The 24953-nt window shown below is 38.7% G+C and overlaps 1 protein-coding gene across 9 annotated transcripts in view; it reads left to right on the forward strand.

Moving 5' to 3' along the window:
* The window catches only part of DENND4A (DENN domain containing 4A), a 50637-nt gene that overhangs the window by 925 nt on the left and 24759 nt on the right, over positions 1 to 24953 (forward strand). For 7 of the 9 annotated variants that reach the window (XM_017830229.1, XM_017830236.1, XM_017830232.1 and 4 more), the window contains exons 2-11: positions 7186 to 7271; positions 12432 to 12789; positions 13393 to 13642; positions 14632 to 14701; positions 16201 to 16370; positions 17057 to 17298; positions 19208 to 19274; positions 22554 to 22612; positions 23220 to 23364; positions 23941 to 24116. In XM_017830229.1, coding sequence (XP_017685718.1) covers positions 12482 to 12789; positions 13393 to 13642; positions 14632 to 14701; positions 16201 to 16370; positions 17057 to 17298; positions 19208 to 19274; positions 22554 to 22612; positions 23220 to 23364; positions 23941 to 24116 — 1487 coding nt within the window. In that variant the 5' untranslated portion in view covers positions 7186 to 7271; positions 12432 to 12481. The remainder of the gene's footprint in view (positions 1 to 7185; positions 7272 to 12431; positions 12790 to 13392; positions 13643 to 14631; positions 14702 to 16200; positions 16371 to 17056; positions 17299 to 19207; positions 19275 to 22553; positions 22613 to 23219; positions 23365 to 23940; positions 24117 to 24953) is intronic. The other 2 variants (XM_017830231.1, XM_017830230.1) reach the window with 2 other exon arrangements.

Genomic DNA, 24953 nt, shown 5'->3' on the forward strand with positions numbered 1-24953 from the left:
AAAATGAGGTCTTGGTGCCTGACTCTGAAACTTCTTTTTTTTTGAATTAACAGAGTGGAAGTGTGGTGTTCTGGGCAGCTTTTTACTCTATTTCACAATTTTTTTTCTGGAACTGTTGCTCAAGCAGAGGTTTCCGTAAAAAGTGTTACATTACAGTGCATAATCTTTCGCTTTCTGAATGATTAAACCCAAATATTTAATCTTGGCAAGTATCTGGTGGTTTAGGGAAACTAATTGAGTTAGTCTAGCCAAGGAAGGTCGAGGGGAGTAAATGGATTATTTCTGGTTTGTGTGTCTAGCAGACAAGTCTTACTTTGTAAGAGTCTCCTGCTTCTCTCATCTTGTTAAAAATTTTATATATTTAGGGTATTGTTGAAACTTCCATATTGCTTTGAGAGTATTGAGGAGTTCACTTAAAGTGAACATTAAAGCAGAACTGCACCTCTGGTGAATTTAGCCAAGTTTTTTAGGGTTAATCATGACTTGGCAGTGGGATTGTTTCATTAACAAAAATGGAGCATTAGAGTTTTTGTGGTTAGCTTTTGGGGAAGGGGAAAATTGCAAGGAGCTCTAAAGGCAGAGCAAAAAAAACCATTAAGCTTCTCTACAGGCTTAAGAGCTTCTGTGATGTACATGTTTTACTTGTAGAAGCATTGGAGTCCAGCTGGTTGAGTACTTTCCTCAAGTTATGAGTGGCTTCTGCTCCTTTGGAACAGGCTTTACCCAATGGCCTTTTCTAAACAGTGAATTTATTAGAAAGTAACACAAAAGGATAAGATCTGTTTCTGCAAGCAGTAAGATAAAAGGCACAAAGACTATTTTTTTGAAATACGGGCTTCCTAATGTTTTCCCAGTATTAGGGATTTTCATACGTGTGAGTTTTCATATTTTTTGTAGCAGTGTGGTTGTAGGTCTGTGTTTCTGGTGAGTATCTTGTTCTATAGGATATAACACCAGTATGGTGCTTAATGGAATTACTATATGTGTTAATGGCAGTATTAGCAATTATCTAGTTAATACAGCCAGAGTTAATTATTAGTTAGTAAAAGCACAAATATTGACACAGACTGGCACACACTATGGAGCTCAGGTGAGTGGAGCTGATGCAGGTCAAGCGTTAGGAACAATGTAAATAACCTGGTTCTATTTAGAATTTGTGCTTGAAAGGGAAAGTAGCAAAGTAGAGAGCAGAGCCAGCTGGTCCTAAAGGGAGCGAGGTTGTAACTCGTCCAACTGTTCTGTGTGACTCTTAAAACAGAACTGGGGCCACCACCACTGCCAGAAGCCAGTCTGGCAGTTTTTAATCTACAGGATTTTGTATTGAGGTGTTTACTAATTTCTAGGTTAATTCCTGCTGTAGTGTGTGATAGCTGCAGAAAACTGTCTTGTGACTCTTGAGAGAGGAAGATGGTTCTTGGACCAAGCTGAATGATAATGGGGTTTGTTAACCTTGAGGTTTGAAAACTGGATAAAGAAATTTGCAGCGTCACTTAAATATTCAACATCCTTTTTGATTTCCATCGTGCTTCCCGGCAGCTGAGTTGCAGTGACTTTTGCAAGTCATAGTTGGCTGAAATGCTTTTTATAACAGTGGCTGCAGGAACAGTTGTGCTTCGTGGTCAAACCCAGACAGGTTGAGGAATGGGAATAGTGCAATAGGTACTTAGTCAAACCCTTTCTCAGTCTTAAATTTATCTCCCAAAATGGAGACTTGCAGAAAATCTTCTTTCCATTTGTTGTCCTTTACTCAACTTTGACCTCAGTTTTTAAACGCAATGTCGGCACGACCAAAAAGTTGGAGGATAAATGTTGTCCGGTTGAAGTTGGACTGAAAAGAAAAAGTCAATATAACCTTGTCACCTTGTTCAAACATAATGTTTGGGGTATTGGTGGTTTCCAAGTCTGACAGAGGCTTCCAGTAGTTAATGCTTTGATACACGTGTACCTGTAGAATTAAAGTATTTGTTCTGAAGCTTCCTGGAAAGAACTGTAATACTGAATAATACCAGTAATGAAAGAACCAAAAAAACCCACCCAAATAATTTCTATATAAATGCCTTACCAAAACATGATGCAATTTATGTGGCTTGGTGCGTTTCCAGTATGTTTCTCTTGTTTGTTTTAATATTTTAATCAGGTTCCCTGGAATGTATTAAAATTTCAAATTGTTGTTATGATGACTCTTGTAAAAAAAACCAAACAGAATAACCCCCCAAATCAGCATGTTCCCTCCCCACTTTGCAGTTCCACTCCAAAACCAAACCTGTAAAAATTTAGGACCTTTTGAAGACAGTTTGGGTTGAGCTTTCCCTCACACAGCAGTGCAGGAGTGGTTTGGAGGGCTGAGTTCACTTGTCCCTTGTCCTTCTGCTGTAGCTTCACTGGGCGGTCCTGGGCAAGAGCACAGGAAAGGCCCCGGCTCTCTTCCCTTATATATCAATTCTGCTTTTAAATAACATTTGCTACTGTGGACACAAATAACGATTTATTTTTTTTTTCTGTACTAAAAGCAGCAAATCCTCTGGAAGCTAAAGCCAGTTGTGCCTTGCTTTAATTGAGGGATAGCCAACAGGTAGGGGATGAATATGTATAAACAGTGAGTGCATCATCACTGTTCAGCTGTTGTTTAAAATCAGCTGTTTATAACAGCGGGTACTGACCAAACAATTACTTGAAGTGAATGAGGTTCTTTCCTGTGTTGCATAATGATTCCTGGATATTTTCTGCGGTCCTTCATGTTTAGTCTATGCCTGGTCTGGAAGTTTGGTCGGAGACTGCTCTGGAAATATGCTGCTGATGCATTTGTGCTCACAAAGTGCCCCCACAGACTGCAGAGTCAAAAATCAAACCACGCAGGGAAGGCTGTGTGGGGCAGTGCTGCTGAGAGCTGTGGCACTCATTTCAACAGAGTCTGTGATGCAGAACTAGTCACTGGTAGTTCCCTAAAGAGCTCAGAAACAGCACCAGGAGGAAATTGAGAAGTGGAAATGAAAGACTTTAGAAAGTGTTGGCCGGCCCAACTCTTAAATGGTGTATTTTTACCTTTTCAAAGGTAAAAATAAAAATATTGGATAGATTACATATATCTAATATGTATCTCTCTAGTAGATGTATTAAATAACAGTTCTGTAAAGGCGGAAATAGAGTGAAGTAAGTAATAACAGGAGGAGAGTGAAAAAAGGAGGAACTATGGCCTAAAAATAGGAGAAGAGTAAGGAGGAGTGTTAGAAGTGAGTTAGCCAATTATATCCTCCCTGTTTAATATTTACTGTAAATTTTGACTGTTTTAATTTGGGTCATTAAAAATCATTCATACTAACTAATCAAATAATTTCAGTTTAGCAATCTGAAATAAAAATGGACAGGCAGTAAGTGTGATGTATGAGTTGTATGTACACATATGAACATGAGAAAGTCCCAAGAGGAAACCCCCAGTTGGTGTACAGGCTTTATGCAAACACAGAGAAGGGCCTTGGGGGCTGAACTCTTGAGTTTTGGTTTTGTCTTGAGCTTCAGAAGAAGCTTGTGGGCTTAGGGAATTATTCTCAGAATTCCTAACCCTCCAAGATCAGGATCAGCAGTGGTTACCTGGGCATGCCATTGCCCTTGAGCTAATGCTGTGATTTTTGGGAGGAGACCCTGATGTTGCTTTATTTTGCTGGCAGGGAAACTGTCCCAGCAGTACATAGTGGTTGATATATTTGTAGCTGAGCTGCTGGTGGTACTTTCCCACTTATTTTTCTGTGGATGAACATTTTGGTAACTGGATGTAGAGATTTAGTAGATGAGGGAGGTATTAGTGAGTGTTATCCCTCCATTAAACCTTTCCAGTGGTGTGTAGATGATCTGCAGAGAGCAGTTACAGCCCAGCAGATGCTGTCTTTGCATGTCAGGCACTCTGTCTATAATTGTCATCATCCAGTTGTCCAGTTTTCTCATCTTAGAGGGCATTTTTGCTGACCAAAGGCAAAAAAAAATCACATAAAACATTTTAAGTCGCAATTAAGGTCTGTTCTTAAATATAGCAAAATGTGTTAGAAACAACTCCCACCTGTCTTTCCTTCCAGCATGCCATAAATTTCAGAATTTAATTTGGGTAGAGAATGGTTTCAGAACAAAACTGAGGTTGGCATGTGTGCCCAAACGTGGCTGGGTGAAAGCAGGTCACTTCTATCGCTCTTGGTTGATGCACTTTGACATTTCCAGCTACAGATTTTGGGTTTGAAGCTCAACATTGGAAGATTTGCTGCTTTCATTTGCCTTTATCTGCTGTGCCAAGGAAAACAGAACATTGTGTTTGGGGGATCTCTCCTTTTAAAAAGTTGTCGTATAATAAGTAGTTGTGCAAAAACCATGGACCAACCACCCTCCTGAACTGTGCTTTGGATGAAGTAATATTTACATTTTATAGTGTTTGCTTTGGCCTTCCTCCCCCTCATTGGCTACAATTTGTTTTCTGCATCCCTCCCTATAAACACAGTTGTATTTCAGAAATCCTTTCCATTCTTTAGTGGTGCCTGTTGGCCATAAATACTGTAATCTAGAAAGAAAAGTGGAGCTTTTAAGACTGATTTGTCTCTGTCACGAATCTTGTGGGATACTTGAACATCACTTCCTTGAATTTTTGGAAGCAGGGTTGAATTTCGTGGGGTTTTGCTGTGGCACAACTGTCATGAACACCAGAGCAGCCTGTGCCTTGTCAGACCCTCTTAGTAAATGCTTTGATTTTATTGAGACTACAAAGAGCAGTGAAGGACAAACACATGCAAGACTTGGTGAGTGATGGTGGAAAGTGCAGGAGATGTGGGATGTGCCTGCTCTCTCCTCAGGGTGAAGTCTGTTCCTCCCTGCCTTCTCACTGCCACTTATTCTGCTTCCTCACCTAAGCTGTGATGCTCTGCATGTCCAGTTCTTGCTCACTGCCTGTGGTCATCCCACTGAATCCACATTAGCCTCTGCATTTAAGCCCAGTTTTTCTCTCTTCCTATTGCTGAACAAATCTGCTTGTCCCTCAGTTCTTGGCTACATTCCTATTTTCTTCTCCCAAACTCACAGTCTTGTGTTTTGTCCCTTTTATGCAGCACTTTTCTGTGTCCTGGGCACCTCTTAGAGACCCTTTGTTGCCAAGTTTCCTGAGCTCTCTTTATTATCTGCTCAGCTGTTTGGACCAGAGGTTGTTAACCATGAGTTGGTACAGATAATTGTGAATGGGCCTGCAAAACACTGGGTAGCAATTCCAGTCCAGTGATGCAGAGCAGAAGAATCTTGGGATTTTTCTTGGTTTTCTGTGGGTTTTTTGTTTGTTTGTTTTTTAACTTTTTAATAACAATTGATGCAGCATCAAAGGGAGCTTATTGTAGGCTGGTGGACTCTTGTTAATTATTGTGTTGTCTGACATCACAGAGGGCAGATCTGTGCAGTAGGCTCTAAAAAGTAATGCACTGATCACTTTAGCCCTGTTTGTAGCAACTTTCTCTGTTGCTGTCATTCATGTGGCTGTAGTAGTAAGAAACTGGAAGAAAAAGTACAGGCAATGTCCTACTAAAAATAAAAATGCTATGAGAAGTTCTGATGTTTTGGGGTAGGTCCTTTTCATCTTGTGTTTTGAACAAGTAGATCTTTTACTTTATTGGTGGAGAACAACAGACTTGTTGTAAATATGTTCTGCAAGCTGCAAGTAATACAAAATAGAGTTGCAGGTACACCGGGAGCAGGTCTGACTGTCTTTCTTATGATGCATAAATATATTTTTCTTTTTATTGCATTTAGTTCTTCTCGTTGGCTTTCCAGAGAGGTGACTAGGAAAGGAGTTTTTTTAAGTGTCCATGGGGAAACTATTCATGTGTTAGTGCTGCTGAATTCCTGGACTTTTTGCAGCTGTGCTTGAGATCTGCAGGTGATCCCTAAATTTATAATTTCTGACACTCCTGGAAACTTGATATTACAGATCAGACCATTGGGGGAAATTGTGTAGTGCTACTGCTGCCTGCTCTCTTTGTAGCCTTGTGTGAAAATGTTCCAAGTCAAGAACTGGAGAATAACTGGCTGTGACTGGGGCTGGTCTGTGGTGCTGTGGGGGTCAGAGAGCCTGGCACTGGGGCTGGATTTGCTCTCAGGGCTGTAGGAGTGATGAACTACCAGTGCTGATTGTTCTGCGTGGTCTGAGAGAGGTCCTGTACATTGGGGTTATGAACAGAACCTTGAACTTTGTGATCCCAAAATTACAGTTCTGATAATCTAATTCCCCAGCTTTTCCCGCTTCAGGAATGGAAGCAAATCTTTCATGGTTTGCATAAACCCTCCTGAGATGTGTTCCTTCCCTGCTTATGTTACACTTTGTTTTCTCATGGTAATCTTCTGAGAGTGTTCTCCAAGCCTTGGTGAAGAGAAGCCTCCTTTAGACAAAGTGTATTTTTGCCTACAGTCTGATGAGCTGTTCTGGGAGCCTGGAGTCTCCGAGTGTCTCCAGTGAGGTGGTATCCTCAACCCTGTGGAAAACTGCTGCTCCAAAATGCTTAAATGTAGCACAGACTGCTGGGCTTACCCATGTCTCAGTGTAAAACACAAGCTCAGGCTGTCTGTGGTCACACAGTGTTTGAAAGTGTCCCTGCTGGTGTTTACCAGAGCTGAAGAGAAATGATGACTGTGACAGTAAAGAGCAAGGAGACTCTGTCACCCACTGGAAGCAGAGTTGGAATAAGGTGGCTGGATGGAAGAGTATGTGTGTATTGCTGATTGTGGAGTAAGAAGGATCTGCTTAAATATCAGAATCTTGCAAAGAAAAATGATTTGAAGTAGACTTGGGAAGGTTGTTGGGCTGAAAGAGCACTTTGGTGGCTGGCAGAGTCCTGGGAATGGACATGAAGATATCGATTGTCAGAAAATAATGGAAGAGTTGAGATCATTTGAAGGGGCTGGCTCAACTGTGCTTTGATTTATTTTGGTTTAAAGCATCAAATGTTTGCGTTCTTAAAATATCAAATTTTTTGATATTTTGTTTCTTAAGTTTAAAGTCTGGTTTTGTACTTTTTTAATAGTCAAGTGACATGTAACCTTATCTTAGCTGGTGGGTCCTACAACAATTCACAGAGTTCATTTCATGTGACTGGAGCAGTGGAGTGTGCAGAAATTTAAGTTTGAACAAATGTGTGCATTGTTTAATTCTTGTTTTTACTGTTTCTATAGGGAATGAAACTTTAACAAGAAGTCTATGTTAAAGCCTGGCTGACAGCAAGAGAGGCCAAGTGTAGAAGCAATGCCCTGATGAAAAGGTAGGGAACACACTGCTAGAGTTGTCAAAAGGCTTGTATTGTGACTTGGGAATTCCTGTGGTACTAGAGGTGCTTCTGCTTTGTTCCCAGGATTGTTTGCTTGCTGTGAAGGAAATGCTGGGGAAAAAAGGCTTGTCTGATAACTTTTGCCAGGCAGCTTTGGAAACACGAAGCTTTTTCCTTGTGTAACTGCAGTTATTCACATGTTCTTGAGGCTGTTGAGCTCTCATGTGATTTGTGCTGTGTCATGGCTGAGAAATGGTCCTGAGCAGCCACAGCAGGACTGCCTGGTCCAGTTAACTTCACTTTGCTCTTGCATGACCAGCTGCCATGTCCCTGTCAGCATCCTTCAACAGGGTAATGCAACAGTACCCATGGGATGAGTTGAGTTACTGGGGACTCTTAGAAATTACTGACAATTTTTAATAATTGGCCACCAATTTGTGTCTCTTCATCTACTTATCATGTGCCTCCAAAGGAAGGAAGTTCTTGGAATATGATTATGTGATGAGTACTTAAAAAAAAATTCACCATGTTTTAAAACAGTTCAAAGCTTAATTAAAAAGGTGTGTTGCAGAGCCCTGCACTGGTTTCCAACCTGCTCTAGGAGATGTTCATTCCTTGTTTACAAATGGAACATGTCTTTGGAGTCAGGCTAACAAAGTAAAGTGTCACCTGCTTTAAACAGCAAATGGATCTAATAAGGAACTCAAATTAATAAGCCATTTAATAGTCTCAAAGAAAAATGCAGGAAGGAATGAGGATGAAGACAAGGAAGATTAAAAGATTACAAAGCAGTTGTATTTGTCTGCCAGAGGTGGACTGGCAAAACTCTTCTAATGGAGTCAGATGGTCCTTGCTGCTGTCTGGGAAAGCTGGCTCTTGGAAGAAGCTGGAATGGCTGGAGCGGTTCTTCTGGTCTGCAGCCACTTACAAGTTACCTCTACAAAATTCTGTGGGTAGGAGCAGGTTGTAGGAATTAAATCAGTATTTTTTTCCTTGCAAACAGTGCAGTGCAACTGTAGGAAATTCTGCTTCATGAAGCATCACTCCTGTTCCTGCTGCACATCCACACCAGGTCATGTGGTGGGGAAAAGCTGATGTGTGCTTTCCTCTTAGAGCATTTGAATGAGAAATGTGATCTGTTCAAAAAGCTTGGACACTGGTTGAATTACAACACTGGTGACAGGCAGCAAGAGTTATTAATTAGTATTCCCTAAATGTTTGTGGAAAAAATATAATGATATTGGAAAATTAACTTGAATAAACAACGAAACTCAGTTTACTCTTTGTCTTTCAGCAGAGTAATCAAGCTAATAGTTTGTGGTTGTGTGGGAGGATTATCTGATTGTTTCCTCTGTTCCCATATTTTTAGAAATGGCAAAAAGCCCTCTTCTCCCACATTTATCTAGTCATGATCTGCAAAGTCTGTGTGTGTGTTTAATAATGTTTTTACAAGTGACTGTGCTACTTGCAAGGTTTGGATTCTTACTGATGCTTCTGATGTTCAGTTTATAGTGGTATTAATTATATGCAGTCCATTAAAAATGATTATCATGAGATGGCTCAAAGACCATGGATTGCACTTGTTTCTAGGGACTTTTGTGAGAGGTTATGATCCCATGGCATTGTCTTCAAAGTGCAGCCTTTCATCCTCAGCTTACTGAAGTGTAGAGAAGCAGTTGAAGCTTCTCAGTGTGGCACTAAGTGTAAATGTTGAATTTCCTCTGGAACCAGCTGCTTCAAGCAATGCTGTTGTGCACTGTGACTTTTTCTGTTTTCTTTTTCTTGCATGTTTTTATGCTTGGTTGTTTTGGGGTTTTTTTTCAAAGCTGACTTGCTGTACTGTGAGATGCGTATAACATGCTTTGAAATACCTTCATGGTTAAAGCTCCTCCAGAAATTATTCAGATTCATCAGTTTATGTGAAATGCTTTTCACAGAATGATTGTTTGTCACTGAGTTAACTCACAGTTATATACCTCCTTTCTGGGGTCTGCTAACATGAAGTTGGCATAAATCTGCTCTCCCACTAACCAGATGTTGAAAATTTTGGTATCAGGGCAGCTCCAGTAAAGTCTAAGTCAGCTTAAATAAAATACCCCTGCAGTGTATCTTCTGCATTTTATCCCATTTTTAGCTGCAAGCCTTTGTATCAAAAGAGAAGGATGATAAAATCTTGATAGAATCCCAGAATGGTTTGGGTTGGAAGGGACCTTAAAGCTCACCCATTCCACCCCCTGCCATGGGCAGGGACACCTTCCACTAATCCAGGTTGCTCCAAACCCTGTCCAACCTGGCCTTGGACACTTCCAGGGATGGGGCAGATCTGAAGGGATGATGCATCATCAGCCAGGCCTTTTTTTCCCCCCTCCCTTCTGTAAAATCTGCATTAAATTATGAAAGTCTTGCTGACTTGTCTTTTATGTGCTATAACCTTAGGAAGCAAATTTGTGTGATAGCAGGTGTTTGTATGTAGGGGATTCTAATTTTAACTGGCTCTAAATGAGCAGAGCTTGTCCCAGTTTTTCTTGAAAGTGCTTTTGGGAATAAATGAATGTTTGAATTTAAGACTTTTGGTATAAACTTAGTGTGAAATAATGAATAGTGAGATAAGTGTGATTCTTCAGTATAATATATATGTCTTTGTGTTTATTTGTGATGCTGTCTTGGCTGATTAAACTGGAATAGGGCTGCTAATACATTGGAGTTAAAAGGCTTGCTTGCAATTTTAACAGCCATCATTTGTAGAATTTTTGATTACTAAAATATTGGTTTCATTTCAGCTTAAAAGGCATTGTGAATCACTCCAGAAATCAGTGTAGGTTTGTGAAATGATGCTGGTGGGAAAAGGAACAAAACTTAATATTATGGTAGCTAAAATGTGGTGTACCATGGTTACGTTTTACAGAGAATTGTTAATGTTTCAGTTGTTAATGTTTTAGTTAGAACTTCAGTCCTGTTACCTAAGAGATGTCAATGTTTGGTCTTGTGTCGGTTTAAAGATGCTTTGTGAAGTATCTTTCCTCTCTCTATGCATTTGTTCCCAGCCTGTGTGGATTCCCTGAAGCCAGATGGACAGTGAGATAATAGGCACCATATGCAGAGGCTGAATTTGTGTGTCTTTGGATATATCACTCAAGGAGGAGTTTAAATTTGTAGTTATTACTTTCATGTATGCTGAGGAACATATTCCAGATGTTTCTGAAATAACTGAATTTAGGTTAAATTAAGCTTAGTTTTGTGACTGCATTCTCTGTTCTCTCCAAACACAAGCTGAGCAGTTATTTTCAAACGGTTACTCTGCTGTACATTGGTGATTGTTTCCCAGGAATCGTGTTCTGAAGTGTCCCATATTGCCTATTAACCATATAGAAAGAAATAAAGGTTAGATAATGTGGGGGATATTTTCTTGGCATTTTCTTGAATGACGTAAATAACCTTAAAAACTTTTACTCATTTCCTTGCAACTTCAGAAACTTGTTGAATGAGTCAGTCCAGCAAAACACAACCAACCTACAGAATAAGAGCAGGAAGGAAGCTGGAATTGCCTCTCTTGCAGTGGTTGATGAGTTTGGTAGGGGTGATCAGGCACAGCCTGACATTCTTCCTCCTTGAGCAGGAACTGGGGCTGGAAATCTGAGGGCAGCTTGAAACAATTTGATCACATGCTCAATATCAATTTATGACATAATTTTCCTCATTACCAGTGAGAGATGTCCAAATTTATTTTGTTGTAACAAAAAGTTGTTGGTAAAATCCAAGAAGTTTGATAAAGCTTAATACTCAGCTACCTAGACCAAAAAATAAAGGGAAATAAAGCAAAGGGAATAAAGGTTCTATGAAAACTGAAGTCTTGTACCAACCACTCAAACTGTTTTAAATTCTGTTTGTGCAGTTTCTGACTGTCAGCAAGCTCTTGAAACTCCTGCATGGTAACAGTTTCTCTTGCAACAAAATTTTGCACCCAAACAAAATTAATTTAACAAAAGGGAGTCTTAAATAGCTTGTCTGGTTTAAAAAGTCTGGAACTCAATGACAGTAAACTTCCTGAAGCTACTTTAGCAAGATTCCAGCACATATGAGTGACTTGGATAAACATTTTTAGCTCATTTGTCAATACTCCATGAAACAGCATTTTCTTTATTTGCAAAATCAAACTGTAAAATAAGTAAAACGTGAATTTTAAGTGGCTTGCAAAGGCATTCAAGAGCTTCTGACAAAGAGAAAACTGAATCTCCTGACGTGTAGTGCCATGCATTGCTTGTCTTCTCATCCCACCACAGATGTGTATCCCGAGCTGAAGTTAATTTACAACATTGGCAGCAAGCACTGCAAAAAATACTGTACAGGAAGAGTTCATATGTAAAGAATTCTTTTATCAATGCATTCCAGGAACAAAGAATATAATTTCCCAACACAGTTTGGCTGGAACAGCAGGACTCTATTCCTCCTCATTCCGAAAAACTTCATGTGGTCTTGAATGTTTTTGTTTCACAGTGGTCTCTGCTCTATTGAAGTGGACTCAGTTTAAGTGTTTCGTATAAAAGCTGGTATGTCCCTGGCTGTGGATGAGGTGCCTGTCAAGGATCTGAGTCCCAAAACACTGTAAAATGAAATGGTATCAACTTATAGCCTGAAAAAATACTCTGTGAAGATCTGGCCTTGATATCTGATGTAAAATCTTACAGAGCGAGACAGCTGCAAATATTATATCTTTAGAATAATCAAGACAGCCTTTGCATATATGTTTAATATTCAGGAAGGAAATTAGTTGCAGATGAAGCCTTGGAAGATCCATTGTCATGGTGAGCTGAATGCAGTAATAGACTGTAGGCAGAATACACAAGAACTGCTTTTTGGCCCAGTAGTGACCTGTTTGCAAAACTTTGCACAGAACTTTGATGTTACTGTTCCTGTTGTTCAGCTACTCCAGTGTGTAAATTAACACAGAGAGTCCACTCTGGTTTTCCATTCCAAGATTTAACAATTAACTCACAAGACTGTGGCTCAGAATCCCAAATTGGAAAGGGTGTGATTACAAATGAAAACCGCTACGTGATCTGACGCTGAATCTATTCCTTTTGTATTCTTCTGTTGTGCGTTTTTAAAAATAAACATCACTTTATTACTTCTGATATCTTCTAATTGCCTTCACAGACACTGGCATCCCTTTCTTTCTCAGCAGTTACAACATCTTGTGATGGAAGATGGAAGACAAAGGGGCCCGTGTTGCCGACTACTTTGTCGTCGCAGGATTAACAGACATCTCCAAACCACTGGAGGAGGAAATCCACTTCAACGACGCCTGCCATAAAATAGCTAAGCCAAAAGAACCCATCACAGATGTAACAGTGCTTAATAAATCCCTGGGGGAGGAAGTTCCCCAGGGATATAAGTGCATAGATGTCACTCCCTCAGGCCTGTCTGCAGATCTCAACAACGGCAGCCTCGTAGGACCGCAGATATACCTTTGTTATCGCCGGGGAAGGGACAAGCCCCCACTCACTGATTTGGGGTGAGTGGTTTTTCTGCTCCAGTGGATGCTTTTCACAGCTTTATTTGACTAATGAGCAGATAAGGCAGGTTTCTTGAAGTGCCATACTTTTTAAATACAAGGCAAAGCTCTAAACAGGAAGATATTTGTTGTCTTGAGAACGTGGTAACCTGGTGTGGTATGGAAAAGGAGTGCTGAGTGGATTTTAATGACAACTGTGATCCTTGATATTTTGGAGTTTTCAAAGCCATTTACAGTTTTCAATGTATATACTTAGATTGGGATAAGATGCTTAACCTATTTAATACAGAGTGCAGAGAGGGGAGTTGTATGACATTCCTAGCATCAGGGAATGAATCTTTAGTAGTACTGAAAATAACACTGTTTTGCAGTAAACAGAATGCTTAAAAGCAACTATATGTGAGGAAAACTAGTATGATTTTGTCATGAAGATTTTTTGTTGCAATGCAGTTTGATATAATGTGATCTGTAAAAATGTTCAGAGAGGATGTAAGAGCTGCTGTTAAATTAGTATTACTTGGTTACGGTTCTCAGTGTAGTGTTGGTATTCGAAGTGCTTTAAAAATGTGCCTTCTGACTTTTTTCCCATCCCATTTTAACTAGGGTTTTATATGATGGGAAAGAGAGGGTGAAGCAAGGCTGTGAAATAATCCAGACCACTCCCTATGGTCGTCCTGCCAACATCAGTGGCAGTGCCTCGTCCCAGCGCGTGTTCATCACCTACCGCAGGGCCGCCGAGAACATGACCCAGAACGCGCTGGCTGTCACAGACATCTGCATCATCATCCCCAGCAAGGGAGAGACCCCCCCTCACACCTTCTGCAAGGTTGACAAGAACCTTAATAACAGTATGGTAAGATTCAAAATCTGCATTTCGGGCGCTTGGTACTCAGCGATGTAACGTTTGAGGAGTATTTGTGGCAGCTCGTGGAGTACCTGGTGAAAAATTTCGAGAAGTGCTCTCCAAAGATAAAGCAAATACTGGAAGAGTGGAGAATTACATTCCTTCGTTACTGCTTGGAACAAAGTATTTTTGGAAGCCTTGGAGCAAATGTTTTTAGTGCTGACTTGGAAATGCTGACTTCAGCAGCTTTGGATTGGTCCTTCAGAACCTGTTGTGTCACCAGAGGTTTTACAGATGTGGCTGTTTCTGGCACTGATTTTACTGGTGTCATGGGAATTCTGTATCTAACAAATAGTTTCTGTTTTGTTCTAAAACTCTCCCATCACCTACAATGCTATTTTATAAATGTTAATCTCCTCAGTAGTTTCACCAACTTCTTATTTGAAGAAAGTTGCATGTGAGGTGATGTTGGAAGCTGTTGACTGCAAACCTGTTTAAACCCTTCACATGGTTCCTGACCCGCTAAATTAATACACAGGTGTCACAGCACTTGGATTTGCAGAACCCAGTATTTAGGTGTCTCCTGGTCAAATTTGCAGCTCCATTTCCTGGCACTTGTAGGGTCCTCAGAAGTCAGTGTGCTGATGAGGATGCTGACTGCAAATGCAAGTAGGATCATGTTGAAAAGATCCTGGGAGTTGATTTGTGCTTGTTTTTCAATAAATGCCTGTAGGCATTAACAAGTGGATTTCTCAGTTCTACCAGTCCCTGTGTATTGTCTGGGTTATGGAAGTTCTGTCTTATGGAAGTTGTTACCTCTGTGTTCCCTCTGAGGGTGCTGGTCTTTTCTGTCCCATGGCTTTCCATGTTCTTTATTTTCACGTCCAGAATTTGAGAACTTAAAATTATTAACAGTGTGAGGTTTTCCTCCACTCTTTTCTATTTTGTCCTTTTGTTATATTTCATCACTTAATCCAATAATTTTTTTTATTTTACAGTGGGGCTCAGCAGTATATTTATGTTACAAAAAGTCTGTGGCAAAAACCAACACCATATCATATAAAGCTGGTATGTAACTACTATTTAGCTTTTCCTTATCTTCAATTCAGGATGTAAAGGCTCATTTGTAATGTGATACATTTTGTACTGAAGAATTATTGGACACTGTCTTGCCATTATCAAAAAGGGAATCTTTCCCTAAGGAATTCTTTTAAAACAATGTCCTAAAATAAGCCTTAGAACTATGTATCATGACTATTTTATTTTAGAATTTTCTTTTAGTGGTAACTGTCTTTTAAGGATGTGTGTGTGTATATATATATACACACAGAAGAAAATACCACAAAAATTATTTGATGCATTTGCATGATCACTTTCTTAAAGAAACATTTTGAAGAATACTGTAGACTTCCACACTGCCCTGAGCATCAGTGGCACTGAGCTCTTTAAGTATTTTTGGATTGTGCATCATGTTTATTTTGTTGTTTTATTTATAAGACAGAATTAGATTTGCTGTGACTCTGATGAAACGTGTTGGGTTTTCATTTTTGGTTTTTTTTAAACCCTGATTTTGTTTGGCATGCAAGTCATGAGCATGATTCAGACTTAAGCTTTAATTCACTTATATTCCTTTGAGATGCTGCTCTCTGTAAACAACAGGAGTTTAGGTTGTACTAAAAGGTGGGCAGTAAATTTGTAAATAAATAAAAATGTTAAAAGGCCCCACATCTTGTGGTGGCTTGCACAGAATTTTGGTTCTGGTTTGGGGGGAAACTCCACTGCCCTTCTTGATTACCAGTTTTTATTGCTTATTAGCATTTCACTTTATATTAGAAAAGTGTGTAGTGATGCTGTTCTCTGATGCAGAGAAATCCCAAATCCTTTCCTGCAGTTATCCCTTCTCAGTTTGCAGTCCCCTGGGCTGGCAATCAGACAGGATGGGTTGCTCCAGCCATCTGATGTAACTGAAGACCTGAGTGCTAAAAGCCTCTGCTTCAGAGCTGCATGTTTTACAGCTGGGTTTAAAATGAAGTGTAAACACGCTGGTCTCACAGCACAGTAGCTGAATCCTTGGCTGAGGTGGATCAGTATAATTAATTGATTCTATTGATATTAAAAAAAAAAATCTAATATTTAACATATATATATATTTCTCAGGGAACTTTTGTTGGCATAATTGAAAACCTCAGTCTTATTTCTCAATTATTCATGGTACCGTTTTTTAAACTGGATTTTAAATCTTTGCTCATGCTGATGATGAATGTGAAATATTACAATATAACAGCTGAGATGCACAAAGCCTGCAAACAGAAAAAGATGAAGTACTTATTAATAGTTCCTAGAATGGAAAGTAGGATTTCAGTCCAAGGCTTTATTTAGGTGATTTCTCCTTAGGCTGTGGCAGCATCTCCCTTTCCATCTCTTCCCTAATTTACAACTTTACTGATCTTCTGAAGTTAGTGTAGGCTCATGTATGAATTTTCTAGGCATATTTTGTGGAATGAGCTATTACAAATCTCCTCCTGCTGTTCCTTCCATAACTGCCTCTTTAAACCTTCCCTTTCTAGGTTTAATATGCAGATATCCTGAAGAAGATTATGAATCATTCCCATTACCAGAATCTGTGCCTCTTTTTTGTCTGCCTATGGGTGCAACCATTGAATGTTGGCCATCAAACAGTAAATACCCTCTCCCAGTTTTTTCTACCTTTGTGCTAACTGGAGCTTCTGCAGAAAAGGTACTTTGAAAGCTTAAAAAAGAAGTTAATAATTCAATTAAAAAAATGTGGTTGTTTATCTGTTCAGGATTATGATAATGAACATTTTCAGAGGCAAACTTGAAACCTGTTCATTTGGGCTTAATTCAAAGGCTGCTGTAAAGAGTGACTTGCATTTATTTCAGAGCTGGACTGTTGATCATAAACCTGTATTCCTTTGCTTTCCAGTCCTGTTAGCCTGTGAAACTAGAGAGCTATAAAATTTGACTGCATATACATACAAGTATTCTATTTTTATTGCAAGCATGGGAACGACCTTGCATGTACATACTTGTTCTAAAAAGTAAATTGGATGTCAGGGAATACTGCTTTGAGTTGCATGTAAAGGATTTCTAAAATAGCTCTAAAGGCAATTGTAGGAGCAGTTGACTGTAGTTGTACTCTCCATAATCATTATTTTTCTCTCCCTTAAAAAGTTTCATAAATTACTCTTTCTCATATGACTTTTAAGTGTTTTAAATAATTAATAGACAGTCTGGATTTTCACAGCCATAAGAATATTCTGGGATAAATTGCTTCCAAAGATGATGCATTAATTCAGCTTTTCAAGCAGTAACACAGACTTGATTTCCTTGTTTGGGGTTTGTCGGGTTGCTTTGAGGATCGAGGCCGAATTACTGACTTCAACCCCACGATGTTTTTTGCAGGTGTATGGTGCTGCTATTCAGTTTTATGAGCTGTATCCTGAAGAGAACCTCACAGAGAAACAAAGATCTCAGCTGGGCTTGGCAGCTGCTGCTGAGGGCAAGTCGGACACATGCAGAACAGTTCAGACAAACAAATGCATCTGTCTGCTCTCCCACTGGCCTTTCTTTGATGCTTTCAAGAAGTTTCTCACCTTTCTGTATCGTTACTCCATTTCTGGGCCACACGTCCTTCCCATTGAAAAGTAAGTCATTTCCAACATTCATAATGGTGTTTGCAGTTGATAAAAGCTCTTTTTTTTTTTTTTATTCTAAATTTCCTGTAATACTACTTTACTTTAGTCATCAATATAATGGTTACACTAAGTGAAACACTTTTGTCCTGTGATTAAATGTATCTTTACCTACTTCCTGAAAAAGTCTAGGTTTTTATTTGTGATTTAAGTGCCTGCAAAGGTCTCTGAAAGCTCTTTTCATTAGCTTTGCACCCTTTAGCCGTAGTGAGGAGCAAGATTATAAATCCTTTCTTAATCTTGCACACATCAAGTCAGGAGAATTAAATACGTAGGTTTGCATTTTTTCAAATGCCTATTTGTAGTGTAATGAAAGATGATAAAGCAGATGGAATATTTTGCACTAGTAATTCTCCTCTGTTAGTGATAAATAAAACTAATTTCCTTCTCACACAAAGGATTTCACATTTTAAAATGCAGTGGAAGTCCTCACACCCCAGAAGTGGTCGATACCTGTAATTGATATGTAACACCATTTAACATTTCTAGGCTAAAGTAACATTTTAATGCATCAGATTTCAAATACACCATTTGCTTTCCTGTTTTATTGCATGGCAGTCTTTTTTTCTGCTTAAACTTCAGTATTAACTTTTATGAGGATTAAGTATTTCTGGTGGTTGTTTGTCCCCTTCATTATTCCACTTCACATCACTGTACTTGTTTTAAAATTCTAAGAGTGTAAACTTCCAGTGATGAAGATGAAGGTTTTTGGTTTTGTTTGGTTTGGATTTGGTTTTTTTTTTTTTAAGCTGAGGTTTTTGGGATTCTGAGTTTTGTGAATGAATAACATGAGAAGTAAATATAAGAAATGTTTAATTTTGATTTCTGTGGATTTATTTGTCTATTCTGATTTCTCTGATTTGTAAACTGACTGGTCAATTTACCCTGGATAATTCAAATATGATTCTAATATATTGTCTAGCCTGGTTTCTCTGGCTGTTTTAATGAGATGGGTGTCTGTGCCATGCATGTATTTGAACACAAGCAGCAGGCCCTTCCCTTATGTGATCAATATTCCATATTTTGACCACCACCTTCATACACTGGTAGTGGAGAAAAAAATCCCAAATCAATGTTTATTTGTGGATTTGTCTGAATTTCTTCAAAATTTGGGTGGTTGTCTGTGTCATAATGGTAAGAGTTGCAGAAATCCCATAAAGGATGTGCTGTAGCATTTAGTTTAGGATGGAATAGCTGTTTCTCCTGAGTTTTTACTGATTGCATGTCATTCTTCTAATGTGAAAGTATCTATTATGTAGAACTACACCTTTAGAACTTATGCAAGTTTAATCAATTCATAAAACTGAGAACGTGGTCAAATTCTTAAAACATTTTTCTGTATTTGTATATATGGAACAACTTTACTTTTTTCATCAGCAATTTTATATAACACTTTCTATTTAGAAGTGAAGAAAATGGATGAGAAAAATTACTCTTTTATATTCAGCTGTGAATATTTTTTGCAAATAACCAGTGCTGGTCTCTGAGGGATGGTGCTATTTCAAACTCTCTCTGAAGCAGGATTATAAAATGGTACTGTGATATTCAACCATCAATATTTCTACTTTACAAATTTTAAAAAAAAATTTCTTTGAATTTTTCAGTCTCATAAACCAAGTTTGTATTCTGAAAGATAATCTGGCCTCTCATTTTGGTTGTAACCAGGTTAAAAATAGGTTTTGAAGGTCAGAATATCCTGTTAGGGTTTAGGTGGTGGGGGTTTTTTTTGTTCTCTGTTTTCTGAATGAGTGTGTTCCATTTTTTTATATAATGATCTCTCTTACTGGAAAAAATTTTGTCTTGTGGTAAAGCAGTTTAAGATTAAGTTCTACTAAATCAGTGTTTTTTTCTTTTCCTCTAGACACATTTCCCATTTCATGCATAAGGTTCCTTTTCCATCCCCTCAGAGGCCAAGAATTCTAGTTCAGGTAAGTTTAATTTTCTTTAATAACTGTATCTTAAGTGAAGATAAAACAGCTGTTGAACAGGTTAGTGAATGAAAAATGTAGTTTTTATTTCCAAATTTTTTTTCCTGTTTTTTTTTCCCTCTAAATTCATACACTTAACAGTGAGAAATCTGTAAAAATTTTGTTTCCAGTTTCAGGCTTTACTGAATTATTACGAGAAAGTGTTCAGTGAGCTTAGAGCTTAATTTTTTTCAGAGTATATGGAAATTAATGAGAAACTATTCAAAGTCAGCATCTGGTTTGACTTTGCAATAGCTTTTGAACTGTTTTCTTCTTGCTACTGTATGGAGGCTGAGTGTAAAGTAAATAAATAAAATTAAACGCAGATGTGAAGTGTATATTCATGATTACCCCTCTTCCCAAAGGGCTTCGTCCTGTCCTCTCCATAGTGGTCTTAGTGAGACCTGCAAGAGCCACACACATTAACAAGGGGCACTTTATCAAAAATGACCCTTATTCTGTCCTACCTGCAGGGCTGGGAGTGAAATAATTGCAACAATTGTTACCTGTTATTTGAAATTTCAGCTGTGTCACAGTTGGCAGGAGAGAGGAAATCCTGATCTCAAAGGCTTCTGAAGTGTTATTAAATCTTCTTTTTATTTCCTCCTAGGAGGCAGAATGTTAAAATTTTATTGCAAAGATATCTGTTCTAGTTGTAGTGTTCTACCAATCCTGTGGTTTTGATTAAGTCATGACAAAATTGTTATTCTCTGTTATTTCTTGTGTAACATAAAATATGGAGAGCCCTGTGCAGTTTTCAGTCTTAGTTGTGTAGCCCGTGTGGTAGTGAAGCTTTTCAGAGCAAATACAATCTTGGGTTATGTCTTTATAGTGTGTAGTGAATATTGAAGATCCTCCTCACTTACTTGGTTATTCTAAAGAAGTTGATATTTCTTACTCTTACTGAAAAGGGGCTGGAGAACAGTCACACTGAAACTGTGTCTGACACTTCTGTCCCTTTTCTTATGATTTTAAAGTTCAATTCAAAACCCAGGAGTTTTACATCTTGTTTTGGGGTTTTTTTGTATTCACGTTCAATTAAATATTTGTGCCAGGAAATACTAAACACATATTTACAGAGAGTAAAATTGAGTTTAGAGAAAAGCATTTTGTTTTTTTTTAGCCTGAAGTTTTAGAAAACTCTGTCAGAGTATACATGGGTGTATATTCCAGACCTGGATAGAAGTGATGTGAAATGATGTCTGTTTTATCTTATTTTCAGTATGTTTTGTGCATCAAATTACTACAACTGCAGTAACTGATAGTACAGACATAGAAAACACTGCTTTTACAGTAGGCAGTGGTGGCTGAGGTCTGTGAGTAAATACTCCCTTCCAGCTGCTTCCAGGGACTTGAGTTGTGTTTGAAACTGCACTGAATAAAAAAAACAGATCATACCTAAGATTTTCCCCCAAAAATAGTGTGGGAAATGCCTGTATTATTGAAAACTACAAGCTTTTAGGATCTCATTTCATGGAAGAAATGTAATTCTCTCTGAAGCTTGTTAACTAAAGCATGGTAGCGTTTTGCTAAACAATTCTGCAATATCTGTAGAATGTCTTGCAGGTTCCTATAATGTGCTTTCTGAAAATGAGACCTGGTATATTTTAGTAACTGTGTGTGCCAGTCTGGATGTGTAAGCCATTCTTAGATCCTGCTTAGCATCTGTTACAAGTGAGAGAGAGAGAGCTTGGCATGTCTCTGACTTTTTAAGTCTCAAAGAAATTACAGCCATTAGGAAAACACTCCGGAATGTTCCCATTTTGCAGCTGCCACTGTTGATAGGCTCCTTCTGACCTGAAATCTGCTGGACCCTGCTCTCCATGTCCTACATCCCCTTATTGCACAGATGTTCCTGTGCTAATGACACTCTCACAACCTGCAAACTTGAAGAGCACACAGAGTAATGTTTCTCCCTCTGGAGAACAGGGGCAATAAGTGCCCCTTCTGCCTGAGGGAGACGTGCTCTTCAAATAGAGATTTAATTGTGTTTATCTGCCTTTGCTGAAACACTGAAGTCAGAGGACATCAGGCTGATGCTTCTTTTCTGGGAGTAGTTTATGAGGGTTGCCTCAGGCTAAAAAATGAGTCCTTTGAATTCTTCCACTGAACAGGCTAATGGTGCTGGTGGTCACAAGGTGACTCACTGGAAGACAAATCCAGCATGTGGAGTGGTGTGGCCATCCTCATTTGTCAGGGAATGGGATGTAGCAGCAGCCTTTGTCAGCTCTGCTATGTGAAACATGCAGGGAAGCAGCATTGCAGGGACTCCTTAATTCCAATTAATGTTTGCTGAGTCTCCAGGCACAGCCCTGGGTGACTGAGAGCTTCTAGGTCATCAGTCTTTGCCTTCTGGCTTCTGTCATCTGGTCACCTGCAGTGGGTCTGGGGTGAAACAAAAGTGAAACGTTACTAAAAGTTGTCAGAACTTGCAGCTTAGTTTTACAAGTTACAACTTACTGAGTTACTACTGCTTTTATACAAGAAAAAATATAGGGAGGATTAAGCCAGCTGGTATCTGTTACCTGGGATTTCCTGTGGCTGAAAACATCAGCTGAGCTTTGATAAAGTGATTGTGTGTTGGTGGTGTTGTACTGATGAGTCTTCCCAGGCATGCTGAATATATGTATGAGTATATGGTTTTGCTTGATGTCATGTCACTGTAAGAAAGAAATGTGAATTCATAGGATCTTTGTCTTGGACCTTCAGCTAATGCAAATTTTAAAGATTCTGTCAGAGCTGAGCAGTCTCTACCAGTCAAGAGCCTAATTCTCATGCCTTCTGAAGAAAATATGGCTTTACATTATGACCTGCCATCTCTCCCCTTCATGAATTTTTATCCACCTCTTTTCCCCTAAATCCAGAATGAATCCCCCCCGGCCCCTGAAAGCTGTGTATGAACTGTGGGTCCTCACTGCCCTTAAAATACAGAGGGCTTCATTTTTCAGCAGTTAATGTATTCAATTTTCTGCAGCATTAGCTGGTTTAAAGTCCTCTTTATGAATATGCAATATATTCAGTTCGGACCAGGAAGGGAAGATTGTGCTTTGCCCAGTTCTTATTAAAAGATCCTGATGCATGTCATTGCACAGCACTTCTTACAGTGCTGTACAACTGGGATGTACAAGGTTCAGCTCAATTTAAATAATTTTTAAGTGTTCTTTCTTACAGTTGTGTGATTTCCAGTAAATATTTCCAAAGTTCAGAATAAACATGATGTATTTTAAAATCTTTTTCCAGCTATCTCCACATGATAACCTGATCCTTAGCCAACCTGTGTCATCACCTCTCCCACTGAGGCAAGTAGCAGCATCTTCTGTAAATTATGTCTTGGAAGAGACTTAGTATTTTGGGTTGCAGTTGTGTAAATTGACTCACCTCGTCTCGTGCCTTTGGAAGCTGGTGTTCCTGAAGTTTGTTCGGATTAGACCTGACAAGGATACATTCTTAATTAACAATCTATGGCAGGTTTTTTCAAATAATTGTAGTGGTTCTTGAGGCAGAATATAAATTGTTAGATGCCCTTTCTAGGAGTTGGTGCCTGGGCTCCTAAGGTAGTGCAGCTTTTGGGTTGCAAAGGGAATTCAGGAGTTCTGTGACTGTCTTAACCTTCATGTCTCAGTGCAGGAGAATGATTAATGAAAGACATGTTGTCTCCCTGTAAATTGCTTCTCAGAGAGAAAAATCATCATTCATGTGTCCTGAAAATAGTCCCAACTGGTTAAAGAGTCTCAGGGAATTATGGTTACTGTTGGGAGGTGACCATTCCTCACTGAACTGTACCAAATAATCTTCTTTAAAGGAAATATTTGCAAATTTACACTTATTTTGTTACTGAACATTTCTCTTTTTATTGTGCTTTGTAACTCACCAGTGTGTATGTATTGTGTTTATATCCTGTAACAGTGGAGGCAAGTTTTCTACACTACTTCAGAATTTAGGACCTGAGAATGCAGTGACTCTGCTTGTGTTTGCTGTGACAGAACATAAAATTCTCATCCACTCCCTGCGACCTTCTGTCCTCACGAGTGTCACAGAGGCATTAGTCTCTGTAAGTACTGGGTTTTAGTTGTGTATTGTATCTGTAAATGGAAAAAAAATGGGGTTTAGATAAAATCTGGTATTTGCAGTCGTGCTGTTATCCTTCAAGGTTGCTTAAAAATAAAAGATACTAGGGAGAAAAAACTAATACTGCTAATGATATCCTACAAAGACAAGAGAAAGAGTAACTGGAAAAGTTGAACCTGAAAGAGTTGCTGGTTCTTTGTATATAAATATTGTGAATAAGTGTTGTGTTTGGTCATCACAGTGCACTTTATATGAGTTCCTGATTTTCCCAACTAGCACTGTATTATCTCCTGTGGAATTTTAAATGCACATAGTTTTCCTGCCTGTCATTACTAAGCAACTCTTTGCAATCTCTGCTATACAGAGTCTGCTATCCTGAAGAGCTTTTCTTAATGGATTTTTGAGAAATTAGTGCATTTTTTCTTTAATAGTCTACATCTGGATCTTCAGTAAGAATTATCTGCCGTGTTAAAGAATTTTGAAGTTAGTGTGGTTTATACTTGCACAGACTGTATTACACACATGTAACCTGTGTTTTTGTCTCTGCATGTTTTCCAAGATGATATTCCCCTTCCACTGGCCCTGCCCATATATTCCTCTCTGTCCCTTGGCACTGGCAGATGTGTTAAGTGCCCCCTGCCCATTCATAGTGGGAATTGATTCAAGATACTTTGATCTCTATGACCCCCCTCCAGATGTGAGCTGTGTTGACCTGGACACCAACACAATTTCTCAGTAAGTATTTAATAATCAACTATTTTTCTTCCATGTTAATTTTTTTTTTTTTGCTTCGTATTTTCAAAGACAAAAAGTAGCCTTTTGGAGGGTTGTTTCTTTTAAACCTCTGAACTATCTAATGTATCATCCTTCTTGAAATGAACATGCTGGAGATATCTCCTGTTCAACACAGCAGAGTGGGGGCCCAATCATGGCACATTATTGCCTTTTATTCTATTACATTAAAGTCTTATTGCACACATTAGCACTTTTCCTGGATTAACCATGTTGTCTCTCACTTGATTATCCCTGGAGGAGAATTCTCATTTTTCATGATCAGCTTTCTCAGTGTTGAAGAAATTCTAATCTCTTTTCATGGGCATCTGCTTGAAAATTATAACAATTAAATCATATTCCACATGAAACACAGGAACTTCACATTGAGAATTAGAGATGTGAACTGTCATGGGTGAGAGAGTCTTAATTAAGCCTTAAAATCATGCCATCATTAACAAACTGAAATAACAGTATTGTAATATTACTTCCTCATCACTGTGTGGAGTACTGCATTTTTCTGTAACACTAATTAATCTACTATCTAAATTACTGGTAAGGGACAGCAGTGCACTGTTAAAACCACTGGGAAACATTATATTGTTATGATACTGAAAGCAAAGAATTATTACCTTGTGTTGAGGTGATACAAAAAAAGACAGAAGATGGTAAGGCTTCTAATTCAAGATTCTAATACACACAAATTAATTAAACTCGTAATTTCAGAATTAGACTGTTATTTCACTATAGTGCTGAATATGCTCAGTATGTACTTGGTGTAACATCTCAAAGTCTTTGCTC

This window comes from Lepidothrix coronata, unplaced genomic scaffold (genome assembly GCF_001604755.1).
Source record: "Lepidothrix coronata isolate B3197 unplaced genomic scaffold, Lepidothrix_coronata-1.0 Scaffold176, whole genome shotgun sequence".
NCBI lineage: Eukaryota > Metazoa > Chordata > Aves > Passeriformes > Pipridae > Lepidothrix > Lepidothrix coronata.